This window comes from Callospermophilus lateralis, chromosome 11 (genome assembly GCF_048772815.1).
Source record: "Callospermophilus lateralis isolate mCalLat2 chromosome 11, mCalLat2.hap1, whole genome shotgun sequence".
Lineage (NCBI taxonomy): Eukaryota > Metazoa > Chordata > Mammalia > Rodentia > Sciuridae > Callospermophilus > Callospermophilus lateralis.
This window is the reverse complement of record NC_135315.1, coordinates 63,808,375-63,832,484: the sequence shown is the minus strand read 5'-3', so window position 1 is coordinate 63,832,484 and position 24,110 is coordinate 63,808,375. Positions and strand designations below refer to the sequence as shown.

The window sequence follows — 24,110 nt, the reverse complement described above, 5'->3', positions numbered from 1 at the left end:
CACCTGTCCAGCCCCAGGTCGGGGAGAGGAAGGGGCAGGCAGGATTGTAGCCCTGGGCCTGGCGGGCACAGCCTCTGCCACCACCTTCCCAGGGCAGACTCGAGAGGGGCTGGCAGGGGGACTTCAGAAGGGGAGACAGGGACCGCAGAGGAGGACGGGCAAGTCCAAGAAAAACAGAAACAACTCGAGTGGGACAACCCGAAGTCTCTAAGGCACGACTCACACTGTGGGCCCAGGGGGCGGGGGGAGATGGGGACAGATCTGCTTCCTTCTCAGGGTGGGGAATCTGGCTTCCCAACAAGAAGCCCCCGTCCACTCTGGCGTTTCCCAATTGCCCCTCCCCTGTGCCAGGGGTGGACGCTCCCCCCCCCCCGGCCCCCCGCCAGCAGAAATGAATAGGTGGGGGCTGTGAACCCTCAAGGGCCCGTCCTGTACCCAGCCCTGAAACGCACCTCTGAGGTACAAAGTCAAGCTCGGAAAGATCAAACCGGCTTCCTGCCAGCCTCCCCCCCACCCCACACCAGTGACATTTGAAAGCTTTTATTGTGATGATTAACATGGTTCTTCTATCACAAACATGACCTGAATTCACCCCTAAGCACTATAGACTGAGCCTGGAGTACTGTGCTTGCTTGGGCCTCCCCCCACCACCACCACCAAACACAGGGAGAGGCCAGTCCAACCTTGGGGAACCTTCTAGAGCTTCCATCCAACCACCTGCATCCTGGCAGGCCAATGGGATTCCAATTGTCCTCTCTCCCTCCCCACAAATTTAAAAAAAAAAGAATTTTGTTTCAATTGCATGTTGATGGTTTTTGTTTTTGTTTTGTAAACAGTCTTACTCAAGCTAAGATCGAGAAAGCCAAAATCCGGTGTTTCTCCCCAAGTTAAAAACCAGCAAGGTGCACTGCAGCCTGCCGGCCTTTGACCACAGAGTTGGGGCCCACTGCTGAGCCACTTCCAGGCAGGCTACCCAGCTCCATCTTCAGGCAGAGGATCTGGCTCTTATGGCCGGGCCCCCCGCCCACCGCCACTCCCCGTAGGAGACCACCTCCCTGCCCTGTCTGTGCCTGGTCAGCCTCTGAGGCTGGGGGCTGCCCAATCTGGCCGCCCACTCTCCCGCCAACCTTCCAAGACTATTGCGAAGAAACATAAAACAACTAAAACACTACTGAGTCTGCAACCCGGGGCACCTGGCCCATTTCTGCTCAAAACCCAGAGCCCTCCGAGGACGCCAGGCCTCTCCCTGGCGGGGTGGGTGCTGCACCTAGGCCCAAAGTGGCTCAGATCTCTGACTCCCTTCTGTAGGGCCGCTGTTCAAGGGCACCACCACCGCCAGGCTGGAGCCTGTCAAAGTCATGCCGGGGCTGGGGGCTGAGGCCATCTCGGCTGCGGCCATCCTGGTCTCCGTCCGCCTCGTCCTCCTCATCCCGGCTCAGGAAGGCCAGCTCATTCTCATAGCAGAAGGAGTTGGCGCTGGGCAAGAGGAACTTGTTCTCCACCAGTTCCTTGGCACTACAGCGGGGTGTGGAGGGCACCTCGTAGGTCTTATGGAAGTGGGAGTAGTCAATCTTATACTGATTCTTCTCCTCAAAGAGCACTGGCTCAAAGCGGTGGCCCCACAGGATCTCGTTGGCCAGGTAGGAGCTGCGGGCCTGCGTGGTCATGGCCGTGGCCTCCACCATGCCCTCCAGAATGACCACGATCTCAAAGTCGTCGGTCTCCAAGTCCTGCCGGCTGATGCCGAACAGCGGGCTGGCCTCGTCGATCTCGTGCAGGATGGTGATGGGTGACACCAGGAAGATGCGGTCCAGGCCCTTGTCAAAGCCCACATCGATGTCAATCTGATCCAGCGGGATGTACTCACCCTCCTCTGTGACCCTGGGCTTAATGAGCTGCGCCCGCACGTGGGCCTCCACGATGTGACTCTTGCGAAGGTTGCCCACCCGCCACATGAGGCAGAGCTTGCCGTCGCGCAGGGCCACCACGGCATTGTGGCTGAACAGCAGCGTCTGCGCCCGCTTCTTGGGACGCGCCATCTTGGCCATGATGGCGCCAATCATGAAGGAGTCAATGATGCAGCCCACGATGGACTGGGCCACCACCATAAAGACGGCCACTGGGCACTCCTCAGTCACACAGCGCAGCCCATAGCCAATGGTGGTCTGCGTCTCGATGGAGAAGAGGAAGGCCGCCATGAAGCCGTGCACCTGCAGCACGCAAGGGGTGCGGCCACGGCCCTCGGCCGGCTCCAGGTCGCCGTGTGCCACGGCGATGACCCAGAAGATGACGCCAAAGAGCAGCCAGGAAGCCAGGAAGGCCAGCGAGAAGATGAGCAACATGTAGCGCCAGCGGATGTCCACGCAGGTGGTGAACATGTCCGCCAGGTAGCGCTGCGACTTCTCGTCCATGTTGGCGAACTCAATGTTGCACTGGCCGTTCTTCTTGACAAAGCGGTTGCGGCACCGGCGCCGCGTGTGGACCTTGCCGTTGCCGAAGCCGTTGGCACCCGACATGGTGACCAGGTGCAGACCGTCCTCCTCGGACGACACGATGCTGTAGGGGTTGGCCCGGCTGGCCGCGGTCATCCCGGGGTTGGGGGGGCCCTGACCCGCCCCCCGGCTGCCTCCAGGTGGGAGGGCTCCTGCAACGAAAAGGACAGTGGGTGTGTGGCTGGCCCTGTCCCCTCCACTGTCCCCACCAGGGCTTCCCCACTTCCCCTCCAAAACTGAGCCCCCTCTGCCCTCTTATCCTAAGCCCACTCCCTACGCCACCTTCTCAGCTTGGAAAATGGCCTCCCTTGGCCTCCCGAAAACTCTTGGACTCATCTTAACTCCTCTGACCCCGACGCTAAGACCTGCTTTCAAAATATGTTTAGGATCCAACGCTTCCTCCCACCTTCACGGCCTCAGACCCCATCATCCACCCTCCTGGACCATACAGGGGCTGCTGCCTGGTCGCTGCCCAAATCCCTCAACTCCTGCGGTGGCCATGGGGAGCCGGAGGATGCTGTTGAATCCTTTGCATCCCTTGACCCCGCTGACCTCACTCGGAACGCCCCCCCTTCACCTGCCTGGCTGGGTGCCCCCCCCACCAGACGTCCCCCTGCTGCTCGCCCCCCCCCATCTCCGGAGGCCTCCGCACACCCCAGGAGGACTGGATGCCCCATCCCAGCTGTCACCCCACAGAATGGACCCTCTGATGGGACGACAATGGCAATAATAGCAAAATGTTGCAGACGGGGTTGCGCTGACCCAGTGTCCCCGCCAAAGACCGCCTGCTCCCTGACAGCAAGGCCCCTTTCTACCTGGTTTACTGCTCTCTCACCCACCCCAGGGCCTAGCACAGCGCCTGCCAGTCCCAGTCTCTGCACCCCTCACTTCAGACGCCTTAAGCTCTCCTCTGACGCCTGTGTACCTTGCCTATGGCGCCCATTCAGGCCCCCACAGGCCACACCTGGGGTCTCCTCATGGGCAGCACTGAGGGGTAGCCGTCCAGACAGGGATAACTTAACAGCTACCCAGAACCTCAGCCCAGGAGCCTCTCCATGCCCTGCTTTCCTAAATGAGGACCACGGGGCCCCTTACCCGGCCCTGTGGGAGTGCTTACAAGTGTCACCTGCTCCTTTCACCACCCTTGGCCCACTCGGAAGGGGACCCTAGCTCTGAGCCACCTGCCACACGCCATCATGCCTACAATACAGGCCCTCCCAGAGCAGGCCCTGCAGCACCTCTTGGTACCTGGGCAGCAGAACAACCTGCTCTCAGGCCCGGGATGCACAGGCTGAGTCACCCTTGCCCCTCACCCCACGGGTGCCACACAGTCCAATTGGTGTCATTCTAGGAGTCACAGCATTGCCTGGTCCTACGGCCGCTGACACCGTCTGGAGTACAGTAGTCTGTCTGGCTGGGCTGAGCTGGAAGAAGGAGAGAGCTGGGACCTGCTGCTGGATGCGGGATGCTGAGGAGCTGGGCCTGGCATGGAGGCCCCGTGTACCCCCCATCCCCACCTGGTCATGCCACAAGGTCAGAGCCAGACAGAGCCTCTAATACCTGCCTCCACAGAACCAGAAAGGCGCTGAGGCGTCCAGAAGGTCCCAAATGGCTGAGCCACCCACTATGGACACCAGGCCCAAGGTGGTAATGCCAGGATTCAGCCCATCTGTGCCACGCAGCTCCCGACCAAGTCCACAGGAGCCAGATACAGCCTCCAACCTCAGGAAAGGAGGAAGGCCACACTCCTAGCTACATCAGAAAGCACCCTCAGAGTCTGTGCTGGACCAGCGCTGCTGAGCCCTGTGGCCTGTTGGGTATAAGACGCTCAGAGCTATAGAGGCTTGAAAAACCAGAGCAAGAGCTGAACAGCTGGGTACCTTGAGACCAGACACAGCTAATGCCCTCAGATCATCTTCTGACAACCTACGGAGAGGTAACTACCATTGTCACATCTACTCCCTGAACGGAGGCTCAGAGAGGTTAAGTGATCGCCCTCAAGCCACCAAGCAGCAGAGCTGAGATTCAAACCCCTCCCGTCGAATGCAAAGTGCTCCACCAGGGAACAAGGCTCTGCAGGAGAACACCTGTCCTCCTCTGTCCTTCCCCCACAGCTGCTCCAGCTGACCACCTCACCATGGGTCTGAGGAGCTGAGGCCTGAGGCCATACTGGTAGATGCCCCTTCTGCCTGGGCCAGGAGGAGGGGAGTCGGCAGGGGTGGGGAACCCCGGGGCTGTTCTGGAGAGATGATTCAGCCCCAGATTCCCGGACCCTCCAGGGGGAGGTGGCCAGGGTCGGGGCACTCAGACGCCGGCGGGGGGCCGCCAGATCACAGGGGGCAGGTTTGTGTGGCCTGGAGGCCTGGAGGGATGTCCACCGAGTCATGGCTGCTCCAGCTAGTGCTCTGAGCAGATGGAGGCCTGCAGGAAACAGAATCGCAGAGCATCAAAGGCCAGGCCGGCCAGGCCGACCAGCCCGGCCCCTGTTCCCAGTGGCCAGAGGCAAAAGCTACCGGGCAGGCAAGGGTGCTACAAATGGCTCCTGGCATTTCTGCCAGGGCTGGACACCTGAGACCCACCTAGACAGTGTCATACAGGCCTGGGAACTCCCGCTTCAGTTGATGTTCCTCCTAAAAAAACCACACAGAGAAAAATCCGCAAGGTCAAGTTCACAACGGCTTCCCCATTTCTCAGAGCCAGAAACCGACTTGGAACAAAGTCTCTTGTCCAAAAAAAAAAAAAAAAAAAAAAACAAACCACCCCAAAACCAAATAGAGAAAGAGTTGGAACCCCCAGAGTGTCAGCCCTTAGCTTCTTGGGATCTTGTTTTACTCTGTGTGTGTGTGCACACGCCTGGGTATCAGAGACAGACTCCTAGAGATGTGGAGAGTCCCCTGGCCGAGTATGTAGTGAACACAGAACCACAAGAAAGACCCAGAAGAGGCCCGGGAGTAGGAACCTGGCACCACACACTTGCCAAATGCCCAATGGAACGCTCCCCACACAAACACAGGCGTGGCGGCAAGGTTACAAAACTCGGCAGCCTTTAAGGACTCAATTTAAGAAATGTAGGACAGAACCCTCAGCCCGAGGTAGGCAGGCCTGTCTGACTCTCGTTGAATGGGGTGCATATGGTAAAAATAAGCAAGGAAAGCCAGAGAACTTGTTTTTTTTTTTTTTTTTTTTTTTCTGGAAGAGACCTCAGCAAGCAACGAGGCTCGCTCCGTATTTCATAGGTAGGAAAACAAAGGCCAAAGGAGGAAAAAGAGGTTACAGAGGAATGCATGAGCCAGGAGGAGATGCTCCAGACAACAGCAGATGAGTTCCAGGCCTCACCGACGGGGGGCCACGGGGAGAGGCGCCGGGGTTGCTACCTGAGCCAGTCAAGGCGATTCATACCAGACAGGCGGCGTTCCAAGCAAATTCAGCAGGCGAGAGGACAGGGGGCACCGACCATGCGAGAGGTGGTGAAGCTGTCCCAGGACCGGCAGCCATGCAACCTGCTTCCTGAGAGCCGGGCTCCCGTAGATGCAGCCTCTCAGGACCCAGGCTGGAGCTTTTTAGAGAGGACACCAGACAGCAGCTGCTACCCGACCCAAGGGTGGGGCCTCAGAGTCACCGGGAGGTGTCTCCGGATGGATGGAGTAGGACACCCCATGCCCAGTCCCTGAGGCTCTGGGCAACTCAGGTTTCGGTAACATCCGGGAGGAACCAGGACAAGGCCCGGGCCCACATTCCCGGGTGACAGAGAAGCACAGACTGGAGGGGGATGGTAGAAGGACCCACGTGGCCCACGCAAAACCTCTCCTTTAGGGAACACTAGCTGGGGGGCAGGGGTACCCTTCCAGAGTTAGGAGTAAATGGTCAAAATCTATCAAATATTCACCATTCATCTGCTAGACAGTCTTCCAAAAGTTGAGATGAATTCAATTATGTCATGTGCGTGTGTGACTACGTCACAATGACTCCCACTGTTCTGTATAATTATACTGTACCGATAAAAAATCCTTAAAAAAAAATAAAAGTTCCAATAACCTCACTCATGTCATCCCTCTAATAACACCATGGCTATTAGCCCCCCAATTTCCCGGGATGGAAACTAAAGTTCCGAGAGATCAAGTCACTCATTGAGGGTCACACAGCCTTTAAGGAGTGGCACTTCCAATCTGGGGAGCAGAGGTGTAGACCAACACCCAAGGTTGTAAGTCCTGATGAACGGCAATGCTGCGGTCCAGTCTCAAGTCACCCAGGCCCCTGCAAAATCTGTTTTGACGATTAAGTCAGACAAACTGCCCGAATCTACTCTGTAAAGTGGAGATTTTTACACATCCTCACCAGCACGGACCCGTGGCCATTTGCCCCCCTCTCTTTGAAAGTCCAGGGACAAAGTACTCACTACCTCATGAGGAAGCCCCCCCGCCACGTCAGAAGACCCTTCCATGCAGGGAAGGCCAGGGGTGGCTTGCGTACACCTCTCCCGATAGCTAGCCCCCACGGTCATCGCCAATCAATCACAGAACTTTGGTCCACCAAGTGCCGGGCTGCCGCAGAATCTTTCTCATCTAGTTACTGTCCATCAGGCTTAGCATGAGAGGCTCTGAGAAGACCTCCTTGGTCAGTTCCACAGGACCTGAGAGGCTGGGGGCTGCAGAGTTCTCTCTTGTGCCAGGTCTTGCTCAAAGAATGGAACAGCAAAGGGCAGGCTATTAATGCAGGGGGCAGTGAAAAGGGTCATCCCTGTGGGGGCGTGGCCAGAGCGAGGAGCCAGGGGCCAGAGAAGAGGCTGGGGGCTGGCTGGCAAGAGCAGCGCATGGGTGTGGAGGGGGATGGAGAACTGGGAGGGACCTGCCATTTGTTGTTGTTGTTGTTGTTGTTGGTTTCTCCCAATCTAGAGAAAGGGATCTCTCTCGTGCCCGACCACCTTTCCAGACAGACTCCTCTACAGGTACTCCAGCAGCCTCTGCCCTTGGTGCTGGCCCGCGGCCGGCAGACACCTGGGATCCATGCGGTGGAGGCTCTCTGCACCAAGCCCACGCAGGGCCTGAGGAGAGAATCGGCCATGACAGGACAGGGTGCGCCAGGGCTGCGGACCCGGGGTTCAGTACCCGAGTCACCACTTCAAGGTCGGCCTACCCATTCCAACAGCCAACACGGGTGTCTTTTGGCCCCAAAGCTTTCTCCGGCCACTTTCTCCGGCCTGTGCACAGCCATGGGGAGGTCAGGAGCAGATGGCTCAAGACCCCCCTGCTCCCTGCCCCTTGGATAGATCACTCTGAGGATGTGTCTAAGGCTGCCTCCCCTGGAGTCCCCAGCCGGACTGAATTCCAACTCCCCAAGCGGTAACCATGACAACAACACACCCTTCCGTGGTCCCTTCTCTTCCTGAATTCACCTCCCCACGACTTACACTGGATCTTCCCTCTCCTGGGTTCCTGCTCACGGGGCCTCAGGTGGCAAAGACTCTTCCCCTCTTGGCTGTCCATACGGGGGCCAGTCTGCTTCTCTAAGACTTGCTCTTGCCCCACCTCTTCCTCTCCCCTCCTCTATTAAAGCCTTTTTTTAGGGTTCTCTAGCCCTGTTAGGGCCCAAAGCTACTTTCTACCTCGTGTGAGGGTTCATCTTGCCCAGACCCCACCATCTCTGACACCACCCCAGAGGCCCAGAGAGGCTGGCGCCAGGGCCTGCCCGGCACAGAGGAGGCACCCAAGAAATGGTCCCTGCCCAGAGGAAAGACTGAAGGTATAAAGCAGGGAATCGAGGGAGGGACGAGGAGGTGACAGAGCCATGAATGAGAGACAGACATATGCACAGGTGGGTGGTCAAGCAGATGGACGGATAAATCGGGCTGACAGATGGGTAGGTGGACGGATAGGGTGACCAGATACACGTATGGGTTAGGTAGGTGGAGAAGTGGGTGGACGGATAGTCGAGCAGAGGAATGGGTGGGGGAAAATGAGTAAGAAAATGGATAGGATGGGCGGGTGTATGGATGGATTAGTGAGTGGACGGATAAATGGGCAGGTCAGTGAATGGGTGAGTAGATGATGGATGGATGTGTGGACGGATAGCGAGGTGGGTGCATCAAACTACTGGATGGATAAAGGGTGAATGAGAGGTCAGAGAGGTGGGTGGACGAGCAGAAGAAGAGACAGAGAAGTGGGTGAGGGGACCTCCAATCAGCCTTTGGTGGACGGATGATGAGCCGGACGGGTTTGCCTCAGTAACCCTCATCTTACCTCTTGAACTCTATCTTCTAAGTAATGGTGCTAAGCGGACAAGTGACACTCTTCAGGGCTGGATGAGCAGCAGCTGCCATTTCCCAGGCACCAGTTGGAGAGGATCCGGTCACTAGAAGACCCTAAAGTGAACAAGGAAAACCCAAGTTACGGTGCGGGCCAATGCTCTCCCCAAAGGGAGAGTCAGAACTTTTCACACAAACCCACGTTTCTCTTCACTTCCCTCAAGACCCCCAGGAGAGGTGGAGGAGCCCCCCACCCCAGCCTGGGCCTCTGATACCCCCCCAACACATACACTTTCACAGTCTTCAGGCACTGTCCACAACCCCCGCACGAAGAGCCAGACAAGGGCAGAAGGAGATGGGTCATTTGAGAGAAGTAACAGCTGCCAATTTTAGCGCCCCCTGCAGGCGAGACATGGGCATAGATATTTTACAGGCGGAATCCTCAGGACCCCCCAAGGTTGGCACTATCTCTGTTCCCATTCTAGAGAGGCAGGTAATGGGGCAATGCTCCTAGTATTCCAGAGGCCCCCAGCCTGTGCTCCTGGCCATCACCTGCTGAGCCTTCCCCACGCCACCCTGGGGCCAGCTGTGGACAGCTGGAAGGGTGGGCATGTGAATGGATGAATTAACGGGGGTGGGGGTGGGGAGGGGGGCGGGATTGACAGAGGAATGGATGGATGAGGTGGTGCTCAGATGAGTGGCCTCAGAGCACGGACAGCTACACGAACGGACGGACACTTTCCAGGGACTTCCGTTGGGCATGCACACCTACCACGTGGTGTCAGCAATCCCCTAGAATCAACGTGGCCCTCGGTCAAAGGGGTCCCTTGCCTTCCCCCCGCCCCTTCCAGCATGCTGTGAGGATCAAGGGTAGATGGTGGGAAGGGACCCTGTGACTTTCCAGAGGTCAGCTCCCCTGAGCTACTTCCAATCTTCCCCTCCTCCCAGGCACTGGGTCCATATGCCCTGCCCTATCCAAGGGTACAGTCATGTCTTGTTTGTCACACTGTCCCACACTGGCTTTTCTGGCTAGGGATTAAGGGGAACGGTTGGTGAGTCACCTCCATATCATATAAGCCTCGAGGCAGGTGTGACGGTGGTAGGTTTTAGAGGTGCACAGGCAGGCGTTCAAATCCCAGTTCTGCCCCTCACAAGCTGGGTGACTCCAAGTGAGTCATTTCACCCCCCACCGAAGCCTCCCACAGCCCTCGGCTTCCTGATTCCCCACCCCCCCACCCCCCAATTACTCCCTTAGCAGCTGCAACGGACCAGGGTTGGTTGCTCGGCCCTTCCTCCTGAACCTTCTTTGGCTCCCTATTGCCCTGTGGCCACAGCCCACCTCCACAGAGTTCCAGCTCTCAAGACCTCATTCCTGACTCGCTCTGTTTCCTGGAAGGGGCTTCCTCCAGACTTAAAACTCCAGCCCTAACCTCCTCATCTTGTGAGTTCCACAGAGGAGCCCTGAGGCTCAGAGCAGAGCCAGCAAAGGAGTGTCCTAAAAACCCCCGGTCTCCAGACACCTTGTCCAGGATTTTCCTTGTCCACCCTGCAGTGGCCACACAACCCACCCAGTGAGCGAACCCTCCCAGGTTCACCAGATTCTTTCCTGGGTCATGATCACCACCCCGGATGAGGGAGGCCAGACCTGGGGGTGGGCAGTGCTTCTACTGGACAGAGGGCCAGACAGGCTGGCCTGGCCTGCGGCTTCCAGCAAGCGAGGAGGGCAGGGCAGGACTGATCCCGAACCTCCCTCCGTGCCAAACCTGGCAGCGGAGACCAAAGCTGAAACCACCCAGGGGACAGGGCAAGGCACTTCCCCTTCCTGAGGCTCAGCTTCCTCCTCCCAAAATGGGGATGAGGCCGCCCGCCTGCCTGGTTTCCCAGAGGATGTGCCCACGAAATTGAATGTGGTGTCGGGAGGCCCCAAGGCCAGGGACAGGACCTGACATCAGTAGGGTTCAGGAGGCAGCCACCATCATCATCAACAAGTCACCCCGGAGAGGCATGACACCCCCAGATTAGCGGGGCACCTCCCTGAGTCTCCGGTTCACCAGCCCAAAAAAAAAAAAAAATGGGAAGACCCCATCACCCCAGGAGGCTCTCATCAGGGATCCACCAAGACATGTCCCTGGTGTCTGGCACACAGCAAACACACAATAAGTGCAGGTTCCTAAAAAGTGGGGAGTGCCGGGATGTGGCACTTAGACGGCCCAACCCGACAGACAGCTGACATGTGCCTGACCCTCCCCCAGAGGACCCCGCCCAAGGTTTCATGGGGGGCAGGAACCAGGCTGCCTCCCTCCTCAGTGCCCAGAACATACCCAGCGCACAGACGGGGCTCAGTAAGTACTGGTTGCAGAAAATGCAAGGGATCTTTGCAATCTATAGTCCGGAGACAGGGGCTGGACCCGCTGACCTCACGGACAGCCTTGCACCAAGGGGCCAGGAGAGATGGACACCCACCCCCATGAGCCCTGAGGTGAGGCCAGGGCAAGAGGCTCTGGCCCCACCAAAGTGGATGACAGTCACATCACCAGACACCAGAGAATGTTTCTGGTTGTATTTTTATCTCGAGAACATCCTTTGCAGAGGGTGGGGGCAGGGGAGATAGGGTGTCCTTGGCCCCAGGCCCCCGGGAGCAACAGAGGACAGAGGTCCCTCTGTGTCCTCTCTGGGATGATGACTGCGGTCATCTTTCCTGGGCTTTTGTTGAATCCTAGGAGCGGGGGGCACCTAAAGGGTTTTGGGGGGCTTCATGGGGCTCCATCTTGTTGGTCACTGACAGGCCTCTCTGTCCCTCTCTGGCCTCTCTCTGACCGTCTAACCCTTCCTGGAGGCCTGCTCAATGCCAAGTTCAGCTCTGGGCACTGGGGACTTGAAGAGGAACCAGCAGGCACCCGCCTTCGCGGGACTCCCTGCCTAGCAGGGCAGACAGCAAGGAAATTAGCGGTCACGGCGCAGCCGGTCAGAGCCACGTCAGAGCCCTCGGGAGCCCGGGGGAGGTGTCTAGCCCAGTGGGGAGACATCAGGAAGGCTTCCTGGAGGAGGGTCAGTGGCCCCAGGAGCAGTGAGCAGGAACAGAGAGAGCCCAGACTGAGCCCCACCGCAGCCCAGGGGAGGAGCCAAGAGCCACTCAGGTCACCCTGGGTCTCGGAAGGGCCCTCAGAGTCCCCTCCGATCTGGGAGCAGATTCTGGCTCAGCTCCTCACATGCTGCATCTGGGGAAGGCTCTCTCCACCTCTGAGCTTCCCTGCTCTTGTCTGCAAATCCGGGGGGGGGGGGCATCGCGACACCCCAGCACCCTAAGGGATCTGGGCCTGGAGTCAGGGTGCACAGAAACAGGCAGGGGTACATCACTGTCATCCTAACAGGGAAGGGGAACACTCCTGAATGCCTGCTGTGTGCAGGCACGGGGGCCAAGGTGTCACACTGACAGCAGAAAGAAACCAAGGCCCCCCAAAGCACTGGGTATCCTATTAGCAAGCTTGAACTTGATCCCAAGGGGCTCCAGAGCCATAAGAGAGTTCTGCAACAGAAGGTCCTGGATCCAAGTCCCATCTCTGCTCCTTTTCTGTGTGGCCTTGGGCAAATCCCATTACCTCTCTGGACCCCAATTTTCTCGCCCGTAAAAATCAGACTAAATCAAGTTAAATACCATCTCACGAGGTTGCAATGAGTTAGCATATTGTGATTCCCCTGCGGAAACTTCCCGTCTCCCGGCCTATCCCTGTTGTCATCTGAGACCCTGCCCCACTTCAGAGATCGGGGCCTCAGTTGGACCCCCACTTCCGGCAGGAAGGAATGAGCAGATAGTCATGATGGGAAGGAACCCCAAAGGGATTTTTGACCCAGGTGGGCAAAGATCTCAGAGCTTCTGTTTTTCACACAGCTGTCATCTTTCCAATGTCCACTTAATTCAAGACTCAGATGTTTCCTGCACGTGCAGGGGACTCATGATCAAAGAGACAAGCGGCAACCTGGGTCCAGAAAGACTGCTGAAGAAAAGACTGGAAGTTTTGCCAAAATAAAAATGTTTATGGTGTGGCTTACCAAAAACCCATCATAAATAAAATAAAAGGCAAATGATAAATCTTTTGTGATTAAAAAAAAAAAAAGGATTCATGTACCCATATGCAAAGAGTTCTTACGAATCAACAAGAAAAGGACAGTGGGAATGAGCAGAGAGCTACAGAAGGACTCTTCTTTGACGTGACCCTCAACATCTCAGGAACATCCACACCTCAGGGCCTCAGGACAAGCCAGCCCCCTCGCCCTGAAATGCGTTTCTCTGCCTTTCAGAACTCAGGGTATGCTTTAGAAACTTCAAACGATGCTCCTCCCATCAAGGTTTCTCTGTTGTTCCTCCTTTAGTACCTTCCTGGGCCCCTGGAACTGAATCCCTGGCTCCGGCTCATTTTCTCAGAGTTCAAGAGGGATGGCACCGGCATGTTTGACGGCAGGAAATTAGCTGCCTAGAGGAGCCATGTCCCAATCTATGAGCCATCGAGCAAGGCCTACCATCTGTCCCTGGCCCCTCTGTGCTCCAGCCTCCATTCACCAAGATCCCCCCGGGGTCCACCTTGCTCCCAACAGGGTAGGCCCCAGTTTGGGGCTGAGTTTATCCCCCAATGAGCTGTACCAACCTAAAACCTGCAGGATCCGGGCTACAGCCTCCAAAATCCAACCCACTCTGCTGACAGAGCACAGAGATGGTTGCTTTCTTCGCTTCTCTTTTTCTCCCCTCCCTTCCTCCCCATTTTAAAATCTGGCCTTATTTCCGGAGTAGAATATCCCCTGGGAAGGCCTGACAGACGGCCGGGAGCCCTGGGGTCCGTCTGCCAAGGACAGGAGGCTGAGCTTTGAGATGAGGTGGCCAGGTAGAAAGGGTGACTTCCAGAGGGCCCGTCCCCACGCCTGCCCCCTTTTACCGCAGGGAACTGAGAGTACAGCCCAGGCCTGGGCCCAGGCATGCCCCCCCACCTCTCCACCTGCTGCAGCGGGTCCCACTCGGCCTTCAAATGGGGGAGTCCCTGCTCTGTGCAGATTCTAATGCTGGGGCCAACTCCTGGGGTGGAGCAAGACCAGCAAAATGTACTGAGAAGACAGAACCAGGGTGACTTCAGGGACCCGTGGGACCACTCCAAAGGCTTCTGAGGAGGAAGTGTTCGACTGGACACCTTAATGAGGAAAAAAAAAATGTGGGAACGGAGTATGAGTGGAAATGGGAACAGCAGATAAAGCCCCTGAGGCTGGGCTGGGCTGGGACTCCAGGTGCCAGACCAGGGACTGGAGCTGAGCATACCAGGGAGAGGGGAGGGCGGGCAGAGAAGGCTCCCCAGAGGACACACAGACAAGTTGGGCAGATCTGGCCTGTGCCCCCTCCCCCTGCACAGGACAGATCCCCTGCGGGAAGATCTTTCTTCTCCATTTGCCCTCAAACTCCTACACATCCTTCAACGCCCACTTTCAATTCCCCATTACCTATCCCTCTGAGTCCCCCACCACCACCTGGGTCTGGAGTTCCACCTGGTCTTGGAGCTGCAGCCAGTCCCAAGACACACCCCCCTCCTGGGACCCTCTCTAACACTGCCACCCTCTGGTCTCAGTTTTCCCGATGGCCAATTGAGATACCCCTCAGAATCCTGTTCACCTTGTCACAGGGAGAAGCCTGAGACCTGGAGGCGGGTGGTCACACACACACACACACACACACACACACACACACACACCTTATTAACCGCTCCCAGCAGGGCTACCCCAGCAGGAGGGCACAGAACTGTCATCCTCAGGGCACCAGCTGAGCTTGTCCCTCAGGACAGGAAATGTCAACTTTCTGCCAGGCCAGCCAAGAGGGGGGGCTCCGAGCCAAGCCCAGAAGTGAGGCGAAGGGGGGGTTCCTCCTGTCCCTGTGACCCTGCCGGGACTCTCCCAGGCCTGGCTTGGGCATCTCTAAGGGCCACATGAGTAGGTCTGGTGATGCAGCTGATCCCTGGCCCTTGATCTCCCACCACGGCCAGGAAACTAAAGCCCAGGTCACAGGATACTCTCTTGCCAAGGGCAGGCTCTGTGGTCCTTGCAAAACCCCAGCATGGTCCAGAAGGGCTCTGGATGGAACCCAGGTGTTGGGTAAACATCACAGGAGGCCATCGTTTTGGGACTCAGCTCCTGCACCCACCCTCCCAGACCAGACTAAAAACCAAAATGGAGTCACTCCTGCCAAAGCTCAATGTCCGCACTCTGAAACCAAGCTTTTTATCTGACCTCCCAAGAAACCAGGAATATGAGAGATTCTTCCCATTTTTATTTCCCCAGACAGCCCAGTTTTAATCTGCATGACAATGAAGTTCTCTCGGCCTTAATCCTTTCACACACAAAAATATATATATATATATATATAAGTGATGTTAACTAATCAGTTATTTTTTCGTTGTTCTGTCTCCTCTGCCCACCCTGCCTTCCCAAGTCGCTTCCCAATCTGTTTTTGTTTGGGCTCTGCTTTCTGCAGCCTTTCTCTGCCTGTAAAATCAACCTCCTCTGCTGGGTTCAGTTGGAACACTTTTATTCTATTTTACGGAATAAAGTGTTGCCCGATTATAAAGCCATCAAAGATATTTAAACTAAATTTTGTCATTTTGACCCTTTGACGGGATCTGGCCTCTAACCAAGGGACTCCAATGACATTGCTGATGATAACTGAGACCCCCTTGAGGGTGCTACTGGCCCCTTACAAGGTCCCCTGTCTTCCTCAGGGAGCTGCAAAGGTTCCAAGTCGGGTCTGGGAACTCGATGAGGAGCCAATGGCCATTTTGGCAATTTCGTCTCCCCCAGCCTCTCTGCAAACTGCAGGCTGTCCGGTTCCCCTGCGGCGCCTGGCCTCCGCCTAGGCACGGCCATGACACAGGCGGCGCTGCAGACGCTGTGGCTGCACCTGCTCCCCCCCTCCCTGCCTCCAGTGCAGCTGCTCCTAGAGCCTCAGCCAGGTCTGGATGGTTGTAGGCGCTCATCAGGCGGCTGCATGCTAATTACTACATCGCACATTTAGAGATACTGTCTGGATAAGCAGCACAACATTTCTGGTTTCCTTTGTAGTCCTAGGTGGGTTCTCTCATGCGTGAAGAGAATGTCATCCCGAAGCCAGGCATGGCGGTACACGCCTGTTAATCCCCGCAACTCCGAAAGCTGAGACAGGAGGATCCCAAGTCCAATCTAGGTAATTTAGCGAGACCCTGTCTCAAAATAAAATGAGAAGGCCAGGTACCGTTGCGTACGCCCTGCCCCTCAGTGCTCCTAACAGAGAGACAGACAGACATGCCAGGAGAAAATAAATGATAATGTAGAAGGTTGCAGGAAGTGCAGTTTGGCCACCCAGGAAGGTGAGATTCCAGGCTGACTGCGAGACAGTCAGGTCTTAAAGCAGGAAGCAGGGCTTCAAGGAGAGGTACAGCAAGTGCAAAGGCCCTGAGGCCAGAATAAGGAGCCAAGTCAGAGGGAAGTGAGATAGGACAGAGTTTGGGGGTGGGAAGGGCAGCTCAGAGGTCTGGGCAGGGTCAACCCAGAACTTGACCCTCCCACCCTCAAGTTTCCTCTTGTTGTCCCACGTCCCATCTCCCAGGTCAAACCCACAGTCACAGGGAGGGGGGGGCGGGCTGGAGGCCCAAGCCAGGAGCATGAAACTGAGGAAGTTTCCAGAAGGCAGGACGGGGGTGTCCACAGCATTGGCCTTCCAGGTATCACCTCATCTTGGTCCTGGGTGAGGTACAGCTCTCAATAGCTCCACCTCACAATGAGGAGACTAAGGCACCCCAGAGCCAGAGTGCAGTGAGCAGGTTCCTTGAGGCCATTCTGACCCCAGTGCCGCCTGGCACCAACCTCTAATGCCACTCATGCTTTTCCAACCCCAACAAACTGGTTCTGCATGCCTTCTGTGTGTGAGGAACGCCCCACACCATGACACACACCATTTCCTTCACGCTATTGTTTCTTCTTACAGAGGTATAAAACTGGGGCTCAGAGAGGGCAAGTTTCCTGCCCAAGGCCACAGAGCCCCAGCACAAAGTTCACAGCAGGCAGAAGTGAGAATTCAGGACTTGGCATAGACCCACGATGTTGGCTCTAATGTCTCCAATAGAACTCACAGCCACACACCTGGGTTAGAATCACCTTCCTGCCAGGAAGCTTTCTCTGATTATGTGGCTCCCAATGCTTGGGTGGCAGCAAACTGGTGCCTGAGAAGGCCGGTGATGACAGAAACTAGAGCTAGTGAGGCAGGGACCTAACATCTACCTCCTGTTGGGCCCTGCTGCTCTGTGACCTTGAGCTGGTGCCTCTCACCAAAGCTGGCCCTAGGAGGACAAGGTCAATTTTGGGGAGCAAGAGCACCATCAGCAGGTCTCCGCTCCAATAGCAGCAGGGCAGACATGAAGGGTCCCAGGGAAAGCTTTCCCTGCCCCACTCAGGAAGAAAGGAGTTTTTATTTTGTACCTGCTGTATGCACCTCTCAACGACTCGGGGACCACCCTACTCCTTCAAAAGAAAGAGATTCAGAGAGAGACCCCAGCAGCCCAGGACAGAATGACCAGCCAGTGCCTGGGAGCTGGGCATCCTGGGGAGGTCACTGAGGTGTATGACTGGGACGCTGCCAGCTGGGCTCTTCAGGGCGTAAAGACAAATATGGTGGCCCCCAGACCCCCGCGCTGGCTCCACCCCCTCTGGCTCCACCCCTCTGGCTCCACCCCTCTGGCTCCACCCCTCTGGCTCCACCCCTCTGGCTCCACCCCTCTGGTTCCACGCCCTGGCTCCACGCCCTGGCTCCACCCCCTCTGGCTCCACCCCTCTGGCTCCACCCCCTCTGGCTCCACCCCTCTGGCTCCACCCCCTCTGGCTCCACCCCTCTGGCTCCACCCCTCTGGCTCCACCCCCTGCACTGGCTCCACCCCCGCGCTGGCTCCACCCCCTGCAGCAGGGCAGGTGTTGAGCTGGGTGCAAGTTCTGTCTACAGCTGGTCCCAGCCTCAGCCAGCTTTAGCTTGTCTTCCTCCTTTTCTTTCTTCCTCCTACAGTGGGACTGGGAGCTGAGCCCAGGGGTGCTCTACCACTGAGCTCCATCTCCAGCCCTTTTTATTTTTTATTTTGAGACAGTCTCCCGAAGCTGCCCAGGCTGGTCTCCAAAGGACCAATCTCTTGCCTGGCCTCCCAGGTCTCTGCAGGCTCCCACCACCACACCCAGCCTCCGCCTCCGCCCTCTGGGCCCGGGCTGCCATCGTTGATCCTTGCCTCAGTTTCCACATCTATAAAGTGGGCCTCATCTGTACCCCTCCCTGGGGCAGCTGTGGGGAGTTCATGGCATCAGTCTCTGCTCAGGGCCCAGAACAGGGCCCAGCACACAGCAGGCAGCCTGCAGGTGATGAGAGCGCTGCACAAAACCCTTGCTGGTGGCGTGTCCCTGAGTGTGCCCAGCATGTAGCCTGGGGAGGGACTTGTGCTTTCCTAGCCTTTCCCCAGGGACAGACCTTGAGTCAAGGATTTGGGAACAAGATGTCTATTTTGGGATGTGACCCCAGAAAGCACCCTAAGGGGATATGAGACAGGAAAGAAGGGCAGCCAGCACTGGCGAGTGATGACCACTTGGACAGCCAGACATCAGTGCCCTGGGCATTATCCCCCTAGGTTATCCCCGCTGGTGGGAAAGGAAGCCCCTGGAGGATACTCCAGTGTGCTGTGAGTGGCAGGGCTGTGAGGTGGCCTGGTGTCAGGCACCATAGCTGCCAAGGGCTGAGAAGCAGCACATTCACTCCTATGGCCACTCGTGCAGGCTACTGGATCGGCCAGAGAAGCCTCTGGGCAGAGCCCGGTGCTGAAGGAAGTCTGAGAAGGGAGCAGTCAGCCAGCAGCTCCCGCCTCACACACAGGTACGGTGTTGAGTGTGCAACCCACCTACGTGTGCACTCCTGTGCATGCACAGGGGCCTGCGTCCTTCCCCGGACCCTGGCTCTGTGCGTGTCCACATGCAGCTGCCCACCTGGAGGCGTCCCCCTGTATCTGCTCTCACACACGTGTTCACACAGGCAAGCACGCACACGCATCCATGTCCATGGCTACGCACATGTGCACACCCCATGGTCCCTCACCCAACCCTGGCAATGGCCACAGGGCGGCAGAGCCACTTTGGTCACCTTGGCAACAGGGCAGGAAGAGGCTAGTCTGGGACAGCCTTGGTTCAAAAGCAGGGAAGAAAAAAAAAAAAAAAAAAAACCCAAACACTGAACACAAAGAGACTAGGTGACATAAAGGAGCTGAAAGTGGGCACGGCTAAGCCCCCTGCTTTGCCCGCAGCTCCTGATCCCCCCGTCCCCGGCCTGTTTGTCCTTGCCCCATCTGAGGGCTACCAGAGCAGGGGTGCTGGTCCACATCAAGCTGGCTGGGCTGAACTCCAGGAATGGGTCCCTTCAGAGTCCTGGGGAGTCCACTCAAGGCACAGTCAGCAGGAGAGAAATACCTTGCAGGTGCCTACTCCCCAAAACACAGAGCCCCAGAAACAGGCACCCCAGACATCAGGCACTCTGCAAACCTGGGGATGCTGGGCCGCACCCATACAAAAGTTGCCCTCTCTGGACAATTAATGCACTAATTGCACACACTGCCCGTGGCCAGTGCATTAGCCCAGATCATGTGATGATTAATTCACGAGCTCCCTTCTCTTGCTCATCCCCACGGCCAGCTCATCGGCCTCAGGTACCTTTGCTGGGCAGGGAGGGGAGGGAGGGAGGGAGGGAGGGCAGGGAGGAAGGGCCCGACCCACAGACGTTTTCCTATCCATGCTCGAAAACATTGCATGCTATTTATATTTCATCAGACAAGAGTGCTCCGGGATGAAACTGCCGGTGATCTGCTCCCTGCAGGCAGCGGGAGCCGCCACCCCCACTCGGGCGGTGGCGAGGATGTGGACTCTTGCTCTCCAGCCTGAAGAGCTAAGGTTTCCTGTATTCTCTGGGATGGCCCTTACTCCAGAGCCCATGGCAGGAACTTTGGTCACAGCTACCTGGACTGCCCTGCAGTGCCCCGAGAAAGCCCCTACAGGGCAGATTCAGCTATTATCCTATCTGACACATGAGGGAACTGACATTCAGAGAGGTCAAGTGATTCACCCAAGGCCACACAGCCTGGAAGAGGCAGAGCTGGGCAGGCAAACGCAGGCAGGTATATCCAGAGCCTGTGCCTTTAATGCCACAGCATTTGGCGCCCCCGATTTAGTCTCAACGGTAGCCTCAAGGGTTAGGCACATTATGATTCCTGTTTCACGCAGACGAGGAAACTGAGGCCCAGAGTAGCTAGAGACTTGCCTGGGGTCACACAGCCAAGAATGGAAATCAGACATGGCCTTGACGGACAATGTGCTCCTGTCCAGGTTCTGGGTGAGACCCCTGGACGGAACCCCTGGCCAGAGCCTCCCTAACACCTGGGTCCAGGGAGCGGCTCCAGAGAAAGTGAGAATGGTCCGGGGCGGAAGATGCAGCCAAAACAGAGTCCCCTCACCTGCTGGGGACATCTGTCTCAATGCCCAGCCCACCTCCAGACACCACATGGAGGCCCAGCCTGGCCAGCTCTATGACTGCAGGACATGACACATGGAATGGGCCCTTGAATCGGCCCTTAAATCCCAGCACCAACCTCTCCCTGTCACCCTCAGAAGCCCCGCAGCCTGGCCAGGACAGGCCTGTCCCGTCATCACTGGCCCGGGACCCCTGTCTACCTACCCCCCCCCCAGGGTATCCCACAACTACTGGCTTCTTCTGAGCTCTAGGAAGGCCAGCCCCTGCCCAGCAAGGCTCTGCCTGGGCTTCAGTGTCCCCATCAGTGGGCACCAATAGCCCCTCCAAGGGCTGAGGTGGGCATCGGGGACCAGACCCCCAGCACGAAGCCATCACCAAGTCACACCCAGCAGATGTAGCTACGGCCATCACACATGCTGTCTGCAGACGGGGCACCTGGCAGGGCACATGGCAGGCTCATCAGCGCGATGGCCCCCTGACTCCCTGTCTATGTACCAGCAGGTACCCTGCCACCCCCTCCGGGCCTCACTTTTCCCGCCCGTCACCTGGGGACTTCTCACAGGACTCCAGGACAACAAGACTCTAGATTTGTACAGCTCTCAGCTCCAACATCACCCCCACATTCTGACTCCAAGCCAGGACAGCTGGCACTTCTGAGTGTCCTCTGTCCCCTGCCCACGCTCTGAGGGCCCAGTGTGGCCACGGTGCCAGACCTCACCGGGACCCAGGTACAGCAGGACTGTGGCCCAGCTGAGGAATCGGGGGACAGCCCAGGCTGGCTACAGAGGCCCCAGGGCCCCGAGACGGCCTGGATCACACAGCAAGCCAGGCCAGACCACACTCTGAAGATGGCCCTGCCCACCAAGCACAGAGGCTCCTCCCTGGTCTCACCTAAACCCCAAACACACACCCTCCCCATCACCCCAGGGCAGTGCACAACCTTCCCCGGAGATCAGCAGCAGCTCGGTCACTGAAAACCCTTGGGCAGGCAGCTTCACCTCTCCGACCTCCGTCTTCCCATCTGTAACGTGGGTCGGCACAACGTGATTCTCGTGAGGATCACGGAGCTCACGAAGAGCGTAGAGTCAGGACTAGCATCAAGAAGTATTCCTATCATTAACTCTGCGGTCATCATTTCTGTGCCAGAAACCAGGGGTCGACAGGAGGTAGCCCATCCACCCCCGTGTGGACCACACCAGGTAGTTACGGTTGTGTCCACGCTTGGTAGAGCCTCAGGGGTCCTTCAATGCTGAATTCCCAGGAGTTCCCACCCAGCCGTTCTCCTCCCCAGGATGCGCAGCACCAGGGTGGCTCTGTGACAGCTGACCACATAACAGTCACTGTCCTCCCTCTCCCCACCCCCCCGAGCCTCAGTCTGAGCCCCCCAGTCCTCTCTGAAATCACTGCGTCCCCCCCAGGGCGGGGTGGGCACAGAGCAAGGGGCTCCACGTCCGTTTGCCCAACGAAAATCTATCGCGGGAGCTTACACTTAGGGAGCATCTGCCGGCCAGGTACTATAATTGGATTCTCGTTGAAACCTCGTAAGAGCCCTGGGTGTCAGATGGTCTAACTCTACAGATGAGGCACAGGGAGGGGACCTGCAAACACTGGAGACTCAAGTGGACCCCAGCACCCCGTCTGTTCCAGCACATCCTCTGTGGCCTCACCCAGCTCAGTGGGTGGGAAAGGAAAAACCTGGCACTGGTGACCAGGAGTGCCCTACAGAGGGACGGTGCCCACCGTCGCACCCTCATCAATCTGAGCTTGGAGAAGCCACATTCTGAGGCGCACAGGCACAGCTGAGTGGACCCGGGGAGGATGTGCCCAGCCTCAGACCAGGGGCCAGGCGTATACCCCAGTGCTCAGGGTGGGGGCTAGGTGGCAGGGGATTACGGGATTACGGGTATGGCGGCTGATCTACGAGATCCAATTGTGCACTCTGGGTCTAATACGGGCCTTGGGAGCCAGGTATGGAGGCACACGCCCGTAATCCCAGCCACTGAGAGGCTGAGGCAGGAGGATGGCGAGCTCGAGGTCAGCCTGAGAAACTTATCAAGACCCGGTCTCAAAATAAAATAAAAAGGGCTGGGGGCGCAGCTTGGTGATTGAGCATCTGCCTAACATGTGGGAGCCCCCTGGGTCCAATCCCTAATACTGGAGATGGACCTTAGGGGGACTAAGTGCAACAAGACCACCCGCTGGAGAGAGTGGGTGCTCAAGGACATGGTGGAAGGGCCCTCAAGGGGCTGCAGAAGCCGAGGAACAGGGCGGGTAGCAGGGCCAGCTGGGAGGGCACATCCAGCCACGGGTACAGATCATTTGGGAGGGTCCCGAAGCTGGGCTTCTGAGGGCTGAATCCTTTGATTATAGCTCAGGGAAGCATCAGGAGCCCCCCCTCCCCAAATCCCTCGGGGACCTCATCCACACAGTGGAGAACAAGAACCCTGACACTTTCCAAGGCTACTACGTGACAAGCCACGTGAGCCTCTGACCCAGGTGCTTCCACAAGCCCCAGCAGCCAAGGTGGGCGGGCAGCGGGTACAGCAGAGGCAGCCTCGCCAGGGACGTCACAGGAGACACGTGTGGGTTTGAGATTTCAACTCTGCAGCAGGTGGAGTGACCCCTCCCGGGGCAGCGGGCTGCACAGGAGGGGACGACAGAAGTTCCTAAGGTTCAGAACACAGAGCGCAAGGGAGCGACGGGTCCGTGGGACCTGGGGCCCCAGGTTGTCCACAGATGCCCTCCCTGCCGGTGACTGTCCACGCACAGGTGTCTACGCAGCACGCCACTCGCTCTGCCTGCAAAGTTCAGACAGGTGGACGCTGCCCGGGTCCTCCCCATGGTCCCAGAGCCCACACAACTAAGGCCGCACCTCAGTGTTGCCCACAACGTCAGCCTTTCCAGTTCTCTTCACAATCCACATCTGCCCAGGCCGCCCCAGTGCTGTAGCGACCAACGTCTCTACCATCTGCAGTGTAGACAGCCAAACCTGGTCTACACGACCCACCCCGGGCCCCATCTCCTGAACCCACTTGCCTGGGCTTCACTGGCTCCTTCACTTGCAAGGAGGGTCGGGGCCCATGAAACCCCCACTATACACAGCAGAAGAACCCCAGACTGAGGGGAGCAGCTGGCTTGGAGCCCCTCCAAATATAGCCTTTGGGCACAGCCCCAGAGGGGGCTCCTGCCAGCCCTCAATGCTGACAGGCTGATTAGGGGGTGGGGGATCTGCTGGGACCGCGCCCCCCGCCTCGAGCAGCTGCAGCTGGGGGGCAGGGTGCAGCACAAAGGGAGAGGGCCCCTGTTGAGGGCATCTGTCCATCTGTCATCTGTCTGCCTTGGTGACCCTTTCAAGCAACTAGACTGGTCCTTCCCTGGTGGGTCCCAGCCAACAGACTGTGACCCCCAAGTAAACACACACGGATCGCCAACTCCATGCCAGACCTGGGGGAACCCCCAGACACACGATTACACTGGGCCTTGGATGGGCAGCTTACACCTGGGGGCGCTGAAGCCGAGAAGCGCTGGTGGCATGGCCCGGAGAAGTCACAGCAACTCAGGAAGAGAGCTCCCCTGGACTCCTCCACCAGCCCCACTCCCAGCCCTGGGCACAAGTCAGCCTGGGTCACGGAAACCACAACCCTAGTAGGGAGACTACTGTCCCCTCTGCTGCTGCTCAGGTGAGGAGCTCCCAGACCCACAGGCACAGCAATGCCAGATCTGGGAACCGCCCAGCCAACCCCAACCATGGGCCCCAAGCTCAGCCCTCCCCACCCACTAACCAGAGCGGGCCAGGCCTGGACGGCCGACTGTAAGCATCCCACAGAGG

The 24,110-nt window shown here is 57.6% G+C and overlaps 1 protein-coding gene across 11 annotated transcripts in view; it reads right to left on the bottom strand.

The window, feature by feature from the left end:
• Window positions 1–398: 398 nt before the first annotated feature.
• Window positions 399–24,110, bottom strand: part of Kcnj12 (potassium inwardly rectifying channel subfamily J member 12) — a 37,444-nt gene continuing 13,732 nt past the window's right edge. For 5 of the 11 annotated variants that reach the window (XM_076870098.1, XM_076870104.1, XM_076870105.1 and 2 more), the window contains exons 2-5: window positions 8,729–8,850; window positions 5,072–5,122; window positions 4,629–4,913; window positions 399–2,644 (exon numbers count right to left, since the gene is read on the bottom strand). In XM_076870098.1, the coding sequence (XP_076726213.1) occupies window positions 1,284–2,644; window positions 4,629–4,878 (1,611 nt within the window). In that variant the 5' untranslated portion in view covers window positions 4,879–4,913; window positions 5,072–5,122; window positions 8,729–8,850 and the 3' untranslated portion in view covers window positions 399–1,283. Of the gene's footprint in view, window positions 2,645–4,628; window positions 4,914–5,071; window positions 5,123–5,866; window positions 6,136–8,728; window positions 8,851–11,054; window positions 11,126–24,110 lie in introns of those variants that run through there. The other 6 variants (XM_076870102.1, XM_076870100.1, XM_076870107.1 and 3 more) reach the window with 6 other exon arrangements.